Source organism: Anser anser, assembly GCF_964211835.1.
Source record: "Anser anser genome assembly, chromosome: 1".
NCBI classification, from domain to species: domain Eukaryota; kingdom Metazoa; phylum Chordata; class Aves; order Anseriformes; family Anatidae; genus Anser; species Anser anser.
Window position 1 is genome coordinate 71,098,459 of NC_139720.1, and position 20,472 is coordinate 71,118,930.

Consider the following 20,472-nt stretch of genomic DNA (forward strand, 5'->3'; position numbering starts at 1 on the left):
TAACAGGGATTGATCCAGATCTTCTTATTTTTGAAAAAGCAATATCCAAAGAGCTAAATATGCACTCCTCACCTAATAAATATGAAAGACAAAACAGCACAAAGACCACCGAGTGGGAAAGATGCCAGCATGGTAATGTCACGTCAAGTTCTCTTCTGCTCCTAGCTCCATCTTCTACCACTGGCCACGGCTTAACAGCAAACACTTACACCTTCAGCACAAACCTGATGGTTGAAAAAAAAAAAGTTATCACATATTCCAGGGAAGAAACTTCTCCTCTGGATGACCATTTGGCTAAGAGGACTCATACAACTTCAGTAAGCACTAGGTCAACCACCAGCTCAGACAAAAGAACTGTACACTCAACTTTGATATCTAAATCTGCAGAGGTGTTATCCCACATGCCCACTCCTCCTCATCTGAACAGCAGTAAGCAACACTTAAATGAAACCAAAGGCTACAGTGGTAGGAATTATACTTCAGACAATGAGGTACCTGCTTGGGATGCTGCACCTCTGGGTGTCTGGTTGATTCCAGTTGTCCTTTGCTCTTCTCTCATCTTCCTTTGCTGTTGTACTGTAGCTCTTGCAGCAGGGCGTTGCAGAAATAGGAAAGGTCAGTACAATCCCATATAGAGAGGAAGACCAATGTCTAGACGAGTCATAAAATACACTAGTGTCAAAGGTAGTTTGTAAAATGCAGTCACCATTCTTGTTTTGGAACAAATAGCCTTTTAAAAAATGAATTGCATGTGCTGGCCTAATTCTTTTACAGAACAAAGAGTAAGTTTCAGAATCATTCCGTTGTATTTTCATACTCGCCAGATGAAACAATTTCTCTTTTGGGTAAGAAGTACACACTCTGCACATTCAAAGCTGCTTGAGCATATTTTGGTTTATAATCTGACCCAGACTAATACCTGACACAAACTATAAACTTTCCCTAACTTAAGAGGGCAGATTCACTGCAGCTTTACATATCCTCTCCCTTGACTTTGACCAAACTTAGAAAATTAAGTAAAAATGCAATCAGTAAAACTGACTGAAGTTTTACACTATCATAAAATCATTTAATTGTAATAATCCTTTAATTGCCTAAGATCTAGTTGTTTCTGTAAAAACTATGTATTCATTTTCTCCTGTTATATTCTAGATTGTTTTTCGCTATTTATCCCTAATAGTGGAACAAAACAATTTCACCAGAACTATTTACTTCTTCAAAGAAAAACACCTATAAAAAAAACTAATCCCTCAAACTACCGAATTCCATTAACTCACCAAAACATCTGATTATTCAATTATTTATGCTTTAACCCCAATCTTCTGATAACCATCATTTCAATGTTTTTCAAGTCCTCCTAGAAGTAAGTACCTTTAGACTTTTCCTGTTTCTTAAACTTACTTGCTGTGCAGTACATTGCAGATCCATTCTACTATTGGTTAACGCAGGCACAAATACAGCTAAGAATAGTTCGTGCATTACAGTCCATTTGTGTTGCCCACACTGACTGACTTTTTTGTGCCTAATCACATTTACCATTTACTACATTTGTTTTTTTTTAATAGGGACATTTAATGTATGTTGCATAGAAATATACAAAAGGTTTTGAAAGGTCTAGAAGTTATCATTATTTTTTATTTTTTTATTTTTTTTTTAAAAAAGCCACATTTGTTTCTTTATCCTGTATACATGCTTCATAAAAGTGCTCCTTCTGAATATAAATCAAGTAATTAGATCAACAAGGTAGGAAGGTATTTCCTCAGCTTACCTTGCTCAGGAAGTTTGCTTAGCATAGCAAACATTTTCAACAGTAACCGGGATTGCTCTTCCTCTTTTAAATTTGTTGATGTCTCAGAGTTTCTCACTTTCTTCACTTGCTGTAAAAAGTTCCTATTTCCCAGATGAGTTGAAATGTTATAAAAGGAAACAATCCAAAATAAAACTGATTGCCATATGTCTATGTAGAAAATTATTTTAAAACTAGTAAGACTTATATAAAGTTTAATGACTATAGTAGGTAGAGGGTAGAAAGCCACATGACTACCTAATTACAGTTGAGCAGGTTGGTTTCAGAGGAAAAGGCCTAAAATTATATTTTAGTGCACACTGATTAGCACTGTAGTTTAAAAACTGAAGATTAAAAAAAAAAACTTGTTTATTTCTTGATTAATCTTGTATGCTAATTTCTATGTAATAGGAGAGAGACTGACAGCCAGAAAAACACCTTAAAGGACTGTTTGTTTTGTTTTGTATAATCTGATAAAATACAAAAGCATTTTTTTTCCATTTTATCTAGAAAAATTAGAATTAGATATCATTTGTTTTTAAGGGCAGTTCTATGGTTATTTTATACAGGCTCTGCGAGATGTACTTCAGCTTTGATTAAATTTACTTTTGTCTTCAAATTGCAGTTTTCTGATTCATCATGTGGCTGAATCTAGCACATAGTTAAGCTATCGCTAAAGGTATTTGTAATGAAACGTTCAAATAAGAATGGTAAGACCTCAAGAGCTCTTCAGTGGAAGCTTCAGAGGAAGCTTCAGTGTCAGCTTCAGAGGAAGTCAGAGGAAGCTGACATATTCTTTTCCAGGCTTTTAACACCAAAAAGAAACTAGAAGAGCTAAGATACTCTATAATGTATCAACGAATGTGGTGACACTGTGAATGACGTATGTATTTCTCACATGTTCTTCATCTTAAAATAATTTTAATGACTCTGACCCTGCAATGGAAAACTTTCAGGTTTGATTCATTTCATTAAGGAGCAAAGGGACATGCATGTCAGTGGAGGAACTCAGTTCCTCAGCCTGTTGATTACTGGAATGTGTGTTCTATCTTTTCACCACAACTTACACCAGAAATGGTGATGTACACCAAGACTACCAGTATGATCTTTTTTAGACTAGAAACTGCAGACCATGTGCTTCAGGATTCTCATTGTATAGTGCTTTACCAGCCACCCTCTGCTCAAGTCAATTTCTGAAGGAAAAGTTCATGGCTCAGTGAAGCACCTTTGTGTTAAAGAAACAAGCAGACATAACCAATTAACATTTACAGAGCCTTAATGAGAAGATGAAAAGTTCTCTAAATTTGTATTTCGATTTCTACCACATTTAACATTCAGGTGTTTTGTACATCATGGCAATTTGAACAAATACATTAAATAAACTGATTAACTACATGCTTCAACTCTCATCTCACTCAGTACTAACAAAAAGCACAATTTACCATAGGATTCTCCCACAAAACACCTCACCCAGCACTGTCAAACCAATTTTCACTGAAAATGCTTTTAAAATAGGTTTCTCCTCATAATTTTTGAAGTCATGTAACCAAGGAAAAAACATTTTAAAACCAATTTGCATCTAAAATTGCATCTCAGATGTACAGATACATCAAGGGCAGAGTTACAGGTAGTTAGCTTTCTGCTCGTCTATTCACTACCAGATGAATTAATATGCACCATAACACAGTAATACATATTTTTTCTAGGAAACTTTTTGTTTAAAAAGGTCAAAAAAAATCACAACAGTGAAGTGTATGTTTGCTGCCAAAGGATGGCTCAGCAATAAACACACTTCAAAGCACATCATGTTTTTATAGGATTACGAGATAAAATGTCTAAACCTAAACTTGAAAAAAATACTTTGTAAGTGAACTAGATCTGCACTGTGTGATGCCTTTCTTCAGGCTGAATGGAGCTATTAAAATTCTGCTTCTGTTCACACTAGAGGTTCTATAGTTCTCAGCCAAAGAGAAGACGTTACTTCAGAAACTAGGACATTTCTAACTGTCCAAACTTTATTTCCAAGACCTTGCAGCACTGAATTCCAGACATAATTTATCCTGAAAAATCAGTGAACATGCTAAAATTATTGTTACTACATAATTTCATGTCATTTTTTAGAATAGAGTTCACATGCAAGCAGCTTAGTCCAACTGAAATAGAGAAATTGCATTGTTTACCTAAAAATTCCTCCACAGCTTCAGTGGGATAAAGCCTTTTCTTAGTTTAAGGTTTTGCTTAGTAGTTATAATAATTCTTTTGCAGTTATCTTCAATTAAAGAGGGATACACGCTTCGTTGTTTTGTTTCATACTTTTTATTTGAATGCCAATTTTTTCCCTTTTCCAGGTTTCAAAGAAAGTACACAACACTTCTTTCCATCTGCTCCACATAAGAAATAAGATCTGCAGAACTGTTTAACAGTTTGAGATTGTATTACAATACAATGTCCTTTATTCATTAATTTATCATACTGAAAAGAATGTATTTCTGATGCAACACATTATTTAATCATACATGTAAAACAGAAGACTCTGAAATCCATACTACACATTTAAAATATATTGCTTACATGAGCAAGATTGTTGCATGTCTAACACAACATAGTTCTTGCAGCATCAATATGGGTTACATTCAAGACAGGAAATACCGGAAGTAAATGTGAACATGACACATCCCCTCTCCCTTCTTTCCGTGCAATTAAGATATTACTGTTCTCAGATAAATAGGCAGGAAAAAGGTTATCTAAAACACATTAGCAGCAGGACCACTTTACTACAAACTGGGAAAATAACATGAAAGTGAATACATAAATATAAGGTATGAGAGAATGGGTAAAAGAATGTTTTGTTCAGATAGCACACACCTTTTTAGGCTACTGTCCTTTTATCCCTTAGCTCTGTTTGTAGCAATGCTATGCACAAAAAACCAGCAAGTGTTAACTCCAGGCAGGAGTATAAATTACTTCTCTAAAGACCGTAAGATCATCTGTGGAAGTCACAGACTTTTCATGTACAGCAAGTCACATTCAGATCTTAGCACTTCCTGAAATTCCAAGTAGTTCTAACATCTACCCTCCTGGCTAAATTATAATCATATCTCTGTATAGACCTTTTTGTCTAATCTAAACAACAGATTATGCTTAGTGTTCTAAAACCCCCTTTTAAAGGGCAAAAGTATGCTAGAATGTAGACAAACCCCAAGAAACTAATGGCTCTGAACGTTTTACTTCACAACTCTTAACACACTGTTTACTAAAGACATGTCAGTGATTACAGTAGTTTCTAGATGCAAAAAATTAGCCAGAATACTGACAAAGCAAGTTCTTTTCCAGTTTGACCAAGCACTAGATCTCAGCCTTTCTTTGGAATGTTTATATGGAAGATAAAAGAAAGGTTAGTCTCCTCAACAGCACCAGTAAAACTATGCATCACAACTCTTCCAGATGGCCAAGAGCTTAATTTGTGTGATTTTTTTTTTTTTCCATTGGAGACAGCTTATGTTTTCCTTGCCGTAAGGAACTTACTTTTCCAGTTTGCAGGGGCAAGCGTTTGAATTTGAAATGAGACATCTGCTACTTGGAGGTTAAAACAATGACCACAGAGAAGCACATATAGTAGCCTTCCAGCTCAAATTTCAATCTATGATGGACAGGGTTGCCTGAGGTCAGAGCTGTCATGAACTAACTCCATGTTCCTCTTGGCCAGTAAACATCAGTAAAATAATTGCTTATGGAGAGAGCCAATGCCTCTAAGATATTGTGTGTGGTTTTCTGTTTCTCATTGCTTCCCAATTTATGTTCTGGGGGGCCTAGCCTGCTTCCTGATTTACATGTTAGCTATCGACATTTCTACCTAAAAATAATATGAACCCCAACTACTTCCCTGCAACAGATGAATGTACACATATGCATACATACATGTATAGAGGGATACACACCTCAGAGTCATGTTATAATGTAAATGCATAAGATACATTAATAAAAGACCACTGATAATGATGTATTTACTACTGTAATCTATTACTCTTAACTCTTCACAGCATTTACACTACAATGGAAGTTTCCAATGAGGTGGTCTGCAAGTGTTATACAGGAAAATTAAAGATGTGTAATTTATCTCATAAAAACATGCACTGTATCATCATCAAGGTTGGGAGGACTTGCACTGGATTTAAGATCCCAGTGCTTTAGGTGTTCTGCAAAATCACAGCAGATTACTGACACCCTTAAACACCTAAACAATTCTGAGGGAGAAGCAGAAAATCAGAAATATCTAAGATGACAAAGAGCTCAAAATATCATCCAGCCTACCTGTGATTCTACACTGCATTACAAATTCTGCACTGTAACATAAACCATTAGTTAACACCACAAATTTTACTGAATTTGATATTCCTTTGATTCTAGCAGCTTGATTGGGCACTTACAGGGTTATAAAGGTTTTAGTCTTGCTTGTATGTTTCTTAGCAAGGAGAGGAAGCGATAAAGACATTGGAGTTTGGAGGTCAACCTTATAGATTTTTGAGGCCAGCTGGCCAAGCATTCTATAGCCATAGTCATTAAGCCAGATATGACTGGAAAACTGGTATCTATGACTGATTTAATGGCAAGTGTTGGATAGGGTTATGGAACAAAGTGAATTAATCTCAATATTGTTCTTACTTAGTAAATACTTAGAATGAGGAGAAAAAAAATCTATTGCTGGTAGACACTTCGGTGTCCTGGCACTTCAGAGACAGACACCTTCTATCCTGTATGTATTTCATGAAACACTTATAGAACATAAATAAGTTCTGCTTTAACACTTTGGAGGGTACTTTCTAGAGTTCCTGGTTATTTTAGATTTTTCATTAATTAGCTGCCACGTTAATAAAATACTAATGCAATCAAATGAAAAATCAACTTGCCTTGCTGTTCTGCTCTTTCTACCATTAAGTCAAACTTATTTTAACTACAACTTTCACAGGCATCTTCCTAAGTCAATTTAAAGTCTATGAAGAACACAGGAAAAAATGAATTGCCCTCTGAAGCAAGAAACACTATCAGGTACCCATACGTTCTGAGTACATAAGGACAGTTTTTAATGGAGAAAAGCAAGCTTGTGGGTAATAGACTTAAAATCTCAAAAGGGCACTCACAAGCATCTGGTACAAAACATGTCACTGCAAACAGAAGTTCATTGCATATGCTTGCTAGTACACTAGTCTTTATGCAAGCACTGACAAAACTAATTAAGGAAACCATTTTCTCTTGTGTATATACTAGAACAAAATCTCCTCTGGACTAAAGCCAGGTACTTCTCCACCATCCATACCATTCTTTGAGTCAAACTGCAGTTACTTCCTCAATGATTTTGGTGACATGGCTGTTCAAAGAAAGATTAGAAATTACACAGATTTACTATTTCAAATGAGAATTTTAAACACTTTACCCATTATTCTTGAATTAAGGAACAACTTGATAAAAGTACGAACTTCTCCCAGCTTCTGATAAAAATGCACATTAATACAAATTTAAAAGGAAGGACCACTAAATAATCAAGTTGGTGAATGCAGAATTATGAATGCATCACAAGACACAAGCTTTTTCAAATGCAGCTCCAGGTCAGGTAAATTTTCATAGGAAGGAAAAAAATGCATTAAACTCAGTCTCCTTCCAAAAGAAGGCTTACCAAACTTTCATTATTTTAGAAATGGGAATAAATACACTCTTTGGCTGTATGTAGGCAAAAAACAATGAGAAGCCTTAGCAGCAAATAAGTCAAGACACACAGAACTCTGCAAAAATCAGTTCACCTCTTCCATCTTTAATGTTCTTATTCTTAGGCTGTTTCCTCTCAACCAGTTGCTGGGAATGCCACACGCTAGGGTCTTTTAAAGGCATGCAGAATCCATTAGTCTGATGAACAAAATCTCCTTCTACCCCTTCCAGAAAATGAAGGCATTCTCTCTAAGCTGAAATCTTAGTAAGCTGAGGAGATACAATAAAAGCAACAACAGAATTATTTATGTCCTTTCACACTGGTACTTTTAAGGAATTTTTATTTAATTGTGAGAAGGCAATAGAAGTTTCTTGTGATTCTAATCTTTCAAATCAATTTCTTTCAAATATAAATTACCAAATATAAACATCTATTTTATTTCCTCCTCTGTGCTTCATAGCAGAGTGGGAAGCTACATTTTTTCCTTGCCAAACCTGTGTATGTTCAAGAAGATACTAAGCAGGCCTCAATGTACAAAGACTCAGTCCATTCCTATTTAGGCAATGTACTCACCTCAGTACTCACCAACTCAAGTGTAGTACTCACCATTCAGCATACTTCAACACCTCTCCAACAGTTAAAACTCATGGAACACTACCTTTACTTAACAGATGGGGCACAGAGGTAGAAAAAATACTGAGTGACATTTGGAAAACATTTAGAAACTTTAGATCTCTTAACTAAGAGCCTCGAGGTTAATGGAACTTGGAGCCTAAGTCATTTTATTGCTTTTGAAAACTGTTTAATTATATGCCAAGAAGTTGTGTGAGAAGTCAGAATGTGATTAAACACAGAACTGTGCCCGGATCTCCCATGCTAAGAAAGCACAGAATTGAATGTTTAAGTTCCCAATATGACTCAAAATATACTTTATTCAAAGAACAGGATTCATGAACAGAAAAATTATGTTTACAAGAAAATCCAACAATGAAGAAATATCTGACTACTTTTAAAATTAATTCATCATCAAGTCTCATAGTTTTGGTTAAGGTTCCAAATAATTATATATCCATATCATACATAACTATTAACTATAATTTAATATTTCTATAATAATCAGATGTACTTGCAGAATCTTTCATGGTAATGCTTGTATATTTAATAATTTCTTCACAGATTCCTTATACTGAGACATGTTACTTTCTGTTTCACCTTCATTTTTAAGTGCAGTTACAGAGTTTCTGTAATTCTTAACTACTTCAGATGCAAGAAGCTCCTCCTTAGTTACATTACTAACATTCTCTGTGGATTTTATCCGAAGTAGTGTATCCACGGCATTTTTCTGAGAGCAGCTGTTTTCCCAGATATACTCCTCCACGTCTTCTTCTGTCTTCTCACTCTCCCATATCTCTGTTTTCTGAAAGAAAATACACCTTATTTTAAAAGACTACTGAAAACTGAAACAAAGCTACAGTAATTTGTAGAAACGTTTCCCTCATTCCAATTCACTTAAAAAAAAAAAACACACAACCTTCTATTCTGGAAGACATTGCCTCAAACAGAGTTCAAAGAGATGCCCATATACCATTCATTTTCTGTGCACAGTGAGTTTCTTCCCTCCCACTTACCAAGTTCTTTATATACCTGACAGATATAACAAGACCAGTCCGAATGAGAAGAATAGCTTATGGACTATATATACAAAATTAATAATAAAAAAGGTTCTAGAAGTAGTAAGTTTAAGTCAATCTTAATTCTCAAGCTTTGGAAATAGTCACCTAACTATTATTGTCCCTAGCATATGATTTTGGTATGTTTACATTGGCTATAATATGCCAATTGAAACAGTTCATACCAAGTAACCTATGATGAGAGAGAGCAATCCTTCAGCATTTGGGAAATGTTTAAGTTGTGACTTATAAGGAAAAACACCAGCAATTAATCCATTTCCTCTTCCTGCAAAACACCGTTCCACCGCTCCAAAGAATTTCTATCCACAAGGTGCATTTTTTTTTAAACCTAATTGGTGTTGCAGGATTAGACAGGTTCAGAAGTTGAGTACAGAAGACATCATCCTAGTGCCTGTAAATACTTGGCTTAGGCAGTTGATCCTTAGAGTAAATGTTGTATCTAAACATTTCTCTGGTTTAGTGGGACCTCCTGCTATTTAAGGGATATTTCAAATGTCATAATGTGCCATTTTAATGTTTTCATTTTTATTGCACATTTGCAAATATGTATATGTAGATAATTGGTATACTTACATATTTTAAAAATATACAAATAAGTATTATGTATTATTAATGTAAATAATGCTGACATTATACTATTTTTCCAACTATGTAAGAATCACAAATTGAAGTACTTCTTTTTTGGTGGCCATGTTTTTCTTACATAGTTGTGGTATAAATCAAAAGCTTATTTCTCTGTAAGTAAGCTTAAAGAACTATTCTACTAAAGCCTTCATAGCATTTTGTGTTTGGTCTGTTCTTGTTTTTTTTTTTTGTGGTGTTATTATTTTTTTGTGTGTTTTTTTGAATCCCTTGCCAGAAAGGGCTCTTCAGTAAATTTTTAGCTCTGCTATGCTAGTAACAACTAACTCCCATTACTGACACATGACTGCAGAATTCAAATAAACTTGACAATCACAGGAGATTTTCTTTATTTAATAAACTATACTGTCTACTAGTCAACAAGGCTTTTGCAGTTGAATCATAACATTTAACAAAGTATAATTAATACCTGAGAATTGTTTTCTACCTATAACCCTGCGTGCTTGGGTCTGTCTATCTGAATTTAAAAATACTTCAATAAATGCTGCATCTGGTGAATAGAATCTCTTGTCTTTTAAAAGAGAGTCCAAATGTTTAGTCAGAAACAGTAATTAACATTACTAAAAGGCTCATATGACTGACATTAAAACCTGGACACAACACAACACAGAAGTAAAAGAACTTCATTCACTTTCTAGAGGGAAATAAAGGACATACTCTAGTCTGGTCTACTGTTTATTGCTAAAACAGTAGTAGAGCAAGTTAGTAAGTTATTCCTTGTGTGTTTGAAAAATAACAGGAATCAAAATGGAGACTGACACATTCTTAAAGTTAAGAATGATATTCTGTTTTATATATCCCTCATTTATTTGCACAACAGCTATCCAAGACATTTTTTAAAGCAAAACTTCTCTCACAGGGATTGGGTTTCTCAAGAGTAAAGGAATATGTGTATCACCCCTGGTCAGTCTCTGGACCATTTGCCAGAGTCAAGTTTGAAGTTCAAACAAAAGATCACTGTGAGGCTTTTAAACGCCTTCAGGTTATAGCGGAGACAACAAGTACTAATCACAGTTATTACATTTATCTCTATCTCTGCACAAATTACTTATGGGATTTCAGATATGCATGCTGATAAACAGGTTAAGAGTTTCCCTGACTCTTCTGAGCTACAGAACAAAAAAAAAAAAAAACAAAACCCACACAACTAAGTATTTCTTCCTTGGAATCTTTCCCAGCAGAAAGGTGTGTCAAAATGGATTTTAAAACAAAATCTGACTTCTGGGGTGATAAGGGAGCCAGGAAGTGATCTGATGGTAGGGGGAGATTTCAAAATCTGTTCCCCAGCCCTACTACAAGCAGCTTGTATCCACTACTGCAATGTTGGTGGCCATGCCTCAAAATGAAAAGTTATCCTGCTGTACACAGGTCCAGAAATACATCACAAACAGGAAACTGAACAGAAACCAGATTTTTGCAAGCTGACTGCATTGAGTGAAACTTAAATACCTTTTCAACCAGATTTATTGCAAGAGAAAAAAGTGAACTATATTTTCATTTGAAAAAGCACGAGGTAGACAAGTACCCACAAACTCTGAATAGTGGAAATATTGCAAATGTTGTAGTCTCAGTCTAAAGTGTTATGAAGACAAATGAAACAAAGAAAGAACCTTTAAAAAGGAGGTCTCCACTCTGACTTTTGTTAATCAGGTATTTATGTTTCCTGCAAATTTAAAATGTTAGTAAAGAATGTAGTAAACAAGAATAAAACAAGGAAAAGTGGAATATAAGTGTGGAGGTGTGTAACATCTTTCTAGAATCCACACTTTAGGAACTAGGTTAAAGTTCATGAATGCGTATTTCTTTATTGAATCAACTAAAAGCAATTGCTTCATTCTATCACACAGAAGATAGTATCTCAGTAAGTATTAACCAGCCTGGCTGATAATGCACTCAGCTGATAATTTCAACTTTCTCTCATTATAACTTCCAATTAGAACTTGGGGGGAGGGAAGGGGGCCACAACAAAACACAAACACCTTTTCATCTAAAAATCAAAGGACTTAAACCTACTACTAAACAAGAGATACTCCCTAATGCAAATACATAAATATAGATGTCATAAACAGTAATAATTTATTTCTATTTATATCTAAGGAAATCTGCTGTGCTAGAGTTTAAGCACTCTAAAGGTTTGTAAACCTCCCAAAATAAAGGCTTAATCTGACGTGCTGACACAGCACATATACTGAAGTCGTACTCCAGCCAATGAAATCGCTTTTTACATAAAAGTAATTACCTAAAAAGCATCAATACATACTGAAACTTTAACTATTAAAAAAAATAGGAAATCGTTTTTTATTACTTAAGTAGGCTTTTCACTGTGTCGTGGTTTTTCTGCCAGCTTATCCTTCTTAAACTTTCTGTCACAGCCACATGGGGGTTTAGTATTGTGACTTCTCTAGTGTTTCTTTTGGGGAAGACATTTTAACTAAAATTGTATTTGGCACACAGATATCAAAAAATTAAAATTAAAAAATAAACATGACACATGTTAGTCAATCGACAGTTGACATTTTGGACAGTTTAAAAATTAATGCTGTTTAGCAAAGAACAAGTATTGCAGTGGAATTTTATTTAAAGGGAGGAGATTTCCTAAGTTGCAAGTGACATTTCAAACTCTATATAGGCTGGATTAAATATACTTTGTTCTTAGTACTGCATGGATATAAGAAACAAAAACCAAAAACCTCTGTCGTACAATAATCACAGATTTCAGATTTTCAGGTAAGAAATGCTAGGACGCTCCAAATTATTGGGTACCTCTTAGCCAAAGAGGAGTTGCCAAAATAGTTATATTTTTGGAGATATTACAGCACTGAACTGCAGTATTAAGTTGGCAACTTAAGAATAAATATCACTATAAATCTGTAAATAGGGCAAGGCATGTTTGTATGTGAAGAGATTGGGTACAATTTTTTTTTTTTTAATTGCTTGGTGACGCAGAACAGGTTAAAATACTTTGGTCTGAACTCTCAAAATGTTCTCCTCTATGATGCAGCAATGGCACAAGGCAGAAAGGACCTCTAGAGCATCAAGGAAAATTAGGAGGAAGACTGTGAGGACTAAAGATTCCAGTAAGGGACAAGTGTAAAATAAAAAAAAAAAAAAAGGAGAATAAGCAGAGAGGAAAGAGTAGAACAACAGAACTTTGCCTCAAAAAAATAAAAGTGGATGTAAGAGATGGTTTCATACTTAATGAAATTCAATAGACTTCATCTCTGGTTCTGCCATTAACTTTGAGTCTCCAGTAGTCACCATAATCTAGACTACCTCTTCAAAAATCAGTAACAACTTTCCTAGACTGAAAGTAATGCAACAGACTTCTATAAAGTCAGAAATACTACATAGACATTTTTTAATTCAACCAATGCAAGCTACAGCTTTGTCTCAACTTTGGCTTCGTGATAAATATTTGCTTCAATGTTCATCCTCTGTGGTTCCAAGCAAAGTAGTTTAACTTTTTCCACTGCAATGCATATTTCCTGACAGTATATTTATTTCTTTTGATTTTAAATATTTTAGTTCAGATATTCAAAGAAAGTTTATTAAATTGAAAATCTATTATGCCACCTAGCTTTATCTTTTCTGACTGACATTAATGATAAAGATTCTTTGCAAGTTATTAGATTTTGATCATTGGTGAGTGTACAATAAAACGCAATACACATTTCAAAACAAAGTAAGTACCTTACTCTGTAAGCATCTTTTTAAGTATCACAACATTAGAGATCACCCTTACCTCAGCATCAGGTTGTGTTATTTATATTATATATAAGGTATGGTATTGAAGGAACACTATTGTAGGAAGGGCATAATTATATCACGCTTTGTTATTCTAAGATCTCAGAGACAGGAAATTTACACTAAGAAGTCTTCAGTGATACTAAACAGTGCCCAGAGCTCTGTATCCTCTCTCAGGTACATGCTGTAATCATTGGGTTACAGCCCTCCTTTTCTTTTCAAAGAATCTCGACTTTTTTCCTACCCAGAGGAGAGTTTCAGTAAGACATAAGAGTGTCCTACGTATACTTACCTGTAATGGCTTAAAATGACTGTAGATGAAAAAAGGTAACACAAGTTAAGTGCTGATTCAAGTCTAGAGAGTATCTATACAATTCATTGGAGGATTATCACTAATGATTATGTAAAAGTACTCATTTAGCTGCATATATACACACACTCCTCACCCCCTCCAGCATCTTGCAGTTAAACACTCTACTGCAAAAGGAGCATGAAAGCAAGGTGGGTATCTTCCTCAAATTCATTCAAAATACACGATTTTGTGAGTTCATGGATAAGTTTTAGTTAAGCCTCCACTGTCACACTGCCGGTCCACTCCACAGTTTTCTCCTTCTCCCACCTTCCAGCTTCAACTTTTCTGTCCTTTCAGTTCATCAAGTGTCATTAACAGCAATGCAAGCACAAGGCACAGAGAAGCACCCAGAAGATCCTTCGGCTATTATTGTATGTATTCTTATCAGCAGCTACTTTCCAATTACCTCTGCTCCTATACTCCTTCACTGTTTCTTTTAAGTCTTGAATCTTTTTTTAATTAGACTTCCATGTTTACACTTTTAGAAAAAGCAAGAGAGATCAGAAGTGTGCACAACATTATTATTACTTTTAGCGTGTCACACTACACATTTTACTTAAGAGATACACAGGACAATAGAAAATGAAAGGGCAACTTTTCACTAATTATCTTTCTAGGTCTCTCATCTGTGTAATGCAGGATGATATCCTCCACGCTGCATCAACTTGTATTTGTATATGTTGAAAATCATGTGGATCAGGACCTCGTAATATTGCTGCAACTTTTTGTAGTCTTGACTGGTTTAAAACAACTCTGAGTTATTTCCTTTTCACTCTATATTTTTCAGATCCCTTCCCTTTATAACTACTATAAATGTTTTTCCTTATTGGAAATTTAACTGTCTGCTCACTTGGCTTTCCCTCCCACTTTAAACTCATAACAGAACCTTACTTTTTAGTAATAAAATATTAATCTCAGATGAGTGCAAAGAAAACAGTTTATGCTCTTTTCAACCACTTGAGGGCAGCAAACTACTACTCTTTAAAAACAACTGAATACCATTAAAATACATTCAGTTTTTAGAGCTACTGTTACAGTATTCAAGAATTACCATCATGTAAAGCAGCAGAAATACAACTGTTTGAGCTGCTGTTTAACAATCTACCTAATGTATCTCAACCTTTCATTTGGAGAATTCACTCCAGGCATAATCCTAGGGAGTGATTTTAAAGGAATTTAAAATTTAAAAAGGAAAATCCAGAAGAATTTTAAAGGAATTTTAAAGAATCCTATGGAGTTTTTTTTAAAGGAATTTAAAATTTAAAAAGGAAAGTCCAAAACAAGTTTGATTTTTTGCCAGATGGTGCAAGTCAGATATCTACTGAGTAAGTTCTGAAAGCTACTAAAAACACAAACATTTGATTAACAGCCTGAAAGCCATTAAACATGAAGATCTCAAAGCATTAAAACATTTTTAGGTTAAAAGTATTTTTAAAATAATGAATTTTCTTTTCAAATCTGAATATTTTAAAGATAACTGGACTCACGTGCCTGACATCTATCTGCATTTACCAAAATCAAGCTGCCAAATGCATCAGCCCGGAATCTGATGACACACTTCTTGCTACTCAGCACCTTTTTAGGTAACAGATTCCAAATATATTGAGCTCTTTATTAGATTTAGACAACCTCATTAGCCAACCTGTAATTTGAATGGTTGAATCAAGAATGCAGTAGGACTTGCAGATGCAAGTACTGCTCCCCCTGTTCAGATCCCTCTCAAAAATCAGCACACTGTCTTACTGTGGTGGTTTTACCCTGATGGGCAGCTGAACTCCACCACAACTGCTCTCTCACTCCCCTTCCTCAAAGGAAAAGGGGGAGAAAATATGAAGGAAAAGGCTCAAGGGGTGAGATTAGGACTGGGACATCATTCAATAATTATTGTCACAGGCAAAACAGACTCAGCATAGGGAGATTAATATAATTTATTGCCTATCGCTAACAGGCTAGAACAATGAGAAACTAAAAACAAACTAAAAACACCTTCCCTCTCTAAAAATATCCACCCTCTTCTACGTCCTCCCCCTGAGCAGCGCAGGGGAATGGGGGCTGCAGTCAGTCCCTAACACTGTAGCTCAATCGCTCCTTCCCACAGGATATCGTCCTTCCTGAACTGATCCTGCAGGGGCTTCCCACAGGCAGCAGCTCTTCAATCACAGAATCGTTTAGGTTGGAAGAGACCTCCAAGATCATCTAGTCCAACCTCTGTCCTAACACTAACAAGTCCTACACTAAACCATATCACTAAGGGCTACATCTAAACGTCTTTTAAAGACCTCCAGGGATGGCGACTCAACCACTTCCCTGGGCAGTCCATTCCAATGCCTAACAACCCTTTCAGTAAAGAAGTTCTTCCTAACATCCAACCTAAACCTCCCCTGGCGCAACTTTAGCCCATTCCCCCTCGTCCTGTCACTGAGCATGTGGGAGAACAGACCAACCCCCACCTCTTTACAGCCTCCTTTAAGGTAACTGTAGAGCGCGATGAGGTCGCCCCTGAGCCTCCTCTTCTCCAGGCTGAACAATCCCAGCTCCCTCAGACACTCCTCATAAGACTTGTTCTCCAGACCCCTCATCGGCTTCGTTGCCCTCCTCTGGGCTCTCTCAAGCACCTCCATGTCCTTCTTGTAGCAAGGGGCCCAAAACTGAACACAGTACTCAAGGTGCGGCCTCACCAGAGCCGAGTACAGGGGGACAATCACTTCCTTAGACCTGCTGGCCACACTGCTTCTTATGCAAGCCAGGATGCTGTTGGCCTTCTTGGCCACCTGAGCACACTGCTGGCTCATATTCAGCTGACTATCAACCAGTACTCCCAGGTCCTTCTCTGCCAGGCAGCTTTCCAACCACTCATCTCCCAGCCTGCAGCACTGCTTGGGGTTGTTACGCCCCAGATGCAGGACCCGGCACTTGGCCTTGTTGAACTTCATGCAGTTGACCTCAGCCCATCGGTCCAGCCTATCCAGATCCTCCTGCAGAGCCTTCCTACCTTCGAGCACATCGACGCATGCACCTAACTTGGTGTCATCTGCAAACTTACTGAGGGTGCACTCGATCCCCTCATCCAGGTCATCGATAAAGATATTAAAGAGGACCGGCCCCATCACTGAGCCCTGGGGGACTCCACTAGTAACCGGCCTCCAACTGGATTTGGCTCCATTCACCACAACTCTCTGGGCCCAGCAATCCAGCCAGTTTTTAACCCAACAAAGCGTACGCCAGTCCAAGCCACAAGCAGCCAGTTTCATGAGGAGAATACTGTGGGAAACGGTGTCAAAAGCCTTACTGAAGTCAAGGTAGACCACATCCACAGCCTTCCCCTCATCCACCAAGCGCGCCACTTGGTCACAGAAGGAGATCAGGTTCGTCAAGCGGGACCTACCTTTCATAAACCCGTGCTGACTGGGCCTGATCGCCTGGTTGCCCTGCAAGTGCCGCGTGATGACATTCAAGATAATGTGCTCCATGAGCTTCCCTGGCACTGAGGTCAAGCTAACAGGCCTATAGTTCCCCGGGTCTACCCTTCGGCCCTTCTTGTAGATGGGCGTCACATTTGCTAGCCGCCAGCCAACTGGGACCTCCCCTGATAGCCAGGACTGCCGATAAATAATGGAAAGCGGCTTGGCCAGCTCCTCCGCCAGTTCGCTCAGTACCCTTGGGTGGAACTGAGGGTACAAGAACTGCTCCGACATGGGCCAGTACCATGGGGTCCATCCATCAGGAGCAAACTGATCCAGCATGGGTCCCCCATGGGCGGCAGCTCCCCTCAGACCCCCACCTCCTGCAGGGGCTCTCCACGGGCTGCAGCCTCCTCCAGGCCACATCCACCTGCTCCACTGGGGGCTCCTCCACAGGCTGCAGCATGGAGATCTGCTCCATGTGGGACCCATGGGCTGCAGGGGGACAGCCTGCTGCACCAGGGGCCTCTCCACAGGCCACACGGGAACTTCTGCTCTAGTGCCTGGAGCACGTCCTGCCCTCCTGCACTGACCTTGGGAGCTACAGGGCTGGTTCTCGCTCCTCTCTCCCAGCTACTCTTTTGCAGCAGTTTCTTCCCCTTTCTTAAATCTGCTCTCACAGAGGTGCAACCGACATCGCTTATTGGCTTGGCTGGGTTCCACTGGGCTCCAGTGGAACTGGCTATTATCTAACTTGAAGCAGCTTCTGGACTCCTCACAAAGGCCTCCCCTGCAGCCCTCCTGCTACCAAAAACTTGCCACATAAACCCATAATAGTTACCAAGCAACAACTATCAATCCACCGATGTGCTGCCAGTATTTTGAACAACTTCCCATAGCTTTTCTGCATTACCATGCATTTCATTTGAAACCATGATAACAAACATACATCATGGACCAGACAACTAAATCACTTTTTTCCTCCTCTCGTCCTTCACTTCCTCTATTAAAGAAGCAAGCAATCAATCCTGTCTGCCAGAAAGTAACAAGGACTGCCGGAAAAAAGCAAGAGACCCCTTGCCAATAGTAAGGGCAACACTATTAATTACAGGAATGCCTACTAAATAATGAAAAAATCATCACCTTTCCTGCTTCCAAATAAAGGGTTTCTATTTGTTTAAATACAGATTAAATGCCAATTGATAACATCGCATTATGTTTTCATAAAGTCATAACACAACCCTGGAAAGTCCTGAATGCCCTCAGCTTTAGCAGGATTTTGCTGTCCATTGCTTATGCTTACGTGCGAAAACAAGAGACAGGAAAGAGAGGACAGTTTCAAATGCAATACTCTTTTTAACTACTAATCCCTGGGGTTTATAGCCCAAAGGCTACCCAGCAGTATCCCACTTTCCCTAAAAGTAATCATACAGCCTTAGCTACCCTCTCTATTCTCAGGCCATAAATGGACTTTTTTTGCACTCCTGCCACCTTTGTCAGCTTCTTCATCTTAACACTTACCAGCAGTCTTTCTACTCGTTTCCCCTCTCCTCCCTCTCAGTGTTCAATCTCTGCTTTTTCCTCTAAAACTCACCTCCACACAAAATCCAGTAAAGTTTTCCTTCCTTTTAGTTCCTTCTCTATGTCTTCAAAAAAGGGAGCTCTCAAACTTACAGAATATGCCTGAACTTTCCTGCAAGATTCTCTCCACCTGATGATATCCTCCAGCATATGGGATGGCCTACACAACACCAGGCCTGCTGAAGCCTGACAGGTTGCACCTTTTTCAGAAGGGGAAAAGGATTTTTGCACAGGGGTTAGAAGGGCTGATCAACAGAACTTTATATTTTGAAGGAGGAAAGGAATAAAACCAGGCCCACTGTTGCCAAGATACGGGACATCAAGCCAAAACTTGAGCAACTGTGTACTAATGAGATCCTTCAGTCTGCTTCTGAAGGTGCTGGGTACAATGAAGCACCTTTGAAATATTCCTACACCAATGCACACGGCACGAGGAACAAGCAAGAGGAGCTAAAAACCTTGGTTCAGTCACAGAGATAATTTCTTGGTACACGAACTAAGAGAGACAACTAGGAAATGTACACTCTTACATCTGTTGCTTGTGAACAGAGGTCTCACAGGTGAAGTGGTGACTGGTGGCCATCTTGGCCATAGCAACCATGAAGTAGTTGAATTTAAAACCTTCGGTTATAGGAGGAAAACTGCTACCAGAACTTCAGCTCTGGATTTGGGGAGAACAGACTTCAGGCTGCTTAGGGAACTAGTTAGTAAGGTCCCCTTAGAAACTGCTTTGGAAGACACTGGGGTCTATCAATGCAGGACAATTTTTAAGCATCACCTCTCCAGAGCACAGAATAGGCAATTCCAAAATGTCAGAAGTCAGGCAAGTCAGCGGGAGGTTGGCTTGGCTGAGCAGGGATCTTATTCTAGAGCTTAAATTGAAAAAAAAGAAAGTACACGGCCACTGGAAACAAGGTTGGGCAACATGGGAGGACTACAGAAATGCTGCTTACCATTGCAGGGAGAAAATTCATGCAACACAGCTCAATTACAGTTGAAGCTCCCCAGTACTGTGGGGAGCAATACAAAGTTGTGTTTTTTTTAAAGGTATGTTAACAGTAGAAGGAGGACCAGAAAAAAATATTGGTCCATTACTTCATGAGGACTGTCACGTCACAAACAGGAACACAGACAAAAAGAGATACTTAAAACTCTCTTCGCCTCTGTCTTTAACACCAATGATGGTGATGTTAATTTCCTTTTACGACATGGTCACCCACATAGTTGACCAAGGGAAACCAGCTGATTTAATCTTTTTGAATTTCTGTAAAGCCTTCGACACTGCTTCTCACAATATTCTTCCGGACAAAATGTCCAGCATACAGCTATATAAAAACATAATACAATGGGTGAACAGTCGGCTGATGTGTCAGGCTCAAAGGGTTACAGTACATGGGGTTACAACCAGGCTGATGGCAATTCACTACACGGGTTTCCCAGAGCTCCATTTTATGGGCAACTCTCTTTTATGTTTTCATAAAAGATTTGGTTGCAGGACTTGAAGGTATAGTATTCTAAGTAAGCTTGCAGATGACAGTAAAATAATTGGAAAGGGCTGTTGACTCCATCAAGGG

General features: G+C 37.9%; 2 protein-coding genes across 15 annotated transcripts in view; one reads left to right on the forward strand and one right to left on the reverse strand.

Moving 5' to 3' along the window:
• MANSC4 (MANSC domain containing 4) overlaps positions 1 to 20,472 on the forward strand; it is a 40,296-nt gene that overhangs the window by 18,548 nt on the left and 1,276 nt on the right. For 9 of the 12 annotated variants that reach the window (XM_083819739.1, XM_083819734.1, XM_083819733.1 and 6 more), the window contains exon 5: positions 7 to 3,181. The exons of 1 other annotated variant lie outside the window; for it this stretch is intronic. In XM_083819739.1, coding sequence (XP_083675865.1) covers positions 7 to 635 — 629 coding nt within the window. In that variant the 3' untranslated portion in view covers positions 636 to 3,181. Of the gene's footprint in view, positions 1 to 6; positions 3,182 to 20,472 lie in introns of those variants that run through there. 2 more of the 12 variants (XM_083819725.1, XM_083819728.1) reach the window with 1 other exon arrangement.
• Positions 4,087 to 20,472, reverse strand: part of MRPS35 (mitochondrial ribosomal protein S35) — a 32,340-nt gene continuing 15,954 nt past the window's right edge. The window contains exons 8-10 of one of the 3 annotated variants that reach the window (XR_014578033.1): positions 8,785 to 8,904; positions 7,582 to 7,756; positions 4,087 to 7,151 (exon numbers count right to left, since the gene is read on the reverse strand). Coding sequence is in view for 2 of the 3 variants with exons in the window: in XM_083819879.1 (XP_083676005.1) it covers positions 8,626 to 8,904 (279 nt within the window). In the remaining variant the exon portion in view is untranslated. Of the gene's footprint in view, positions 7,757 to 8,386; positions 8,905 to 20,472 lie in introns of those variants that run through there. The other 2 variants (XM_083819878.1, XM_083819879.1) reach the window with 2 other exon arrangements.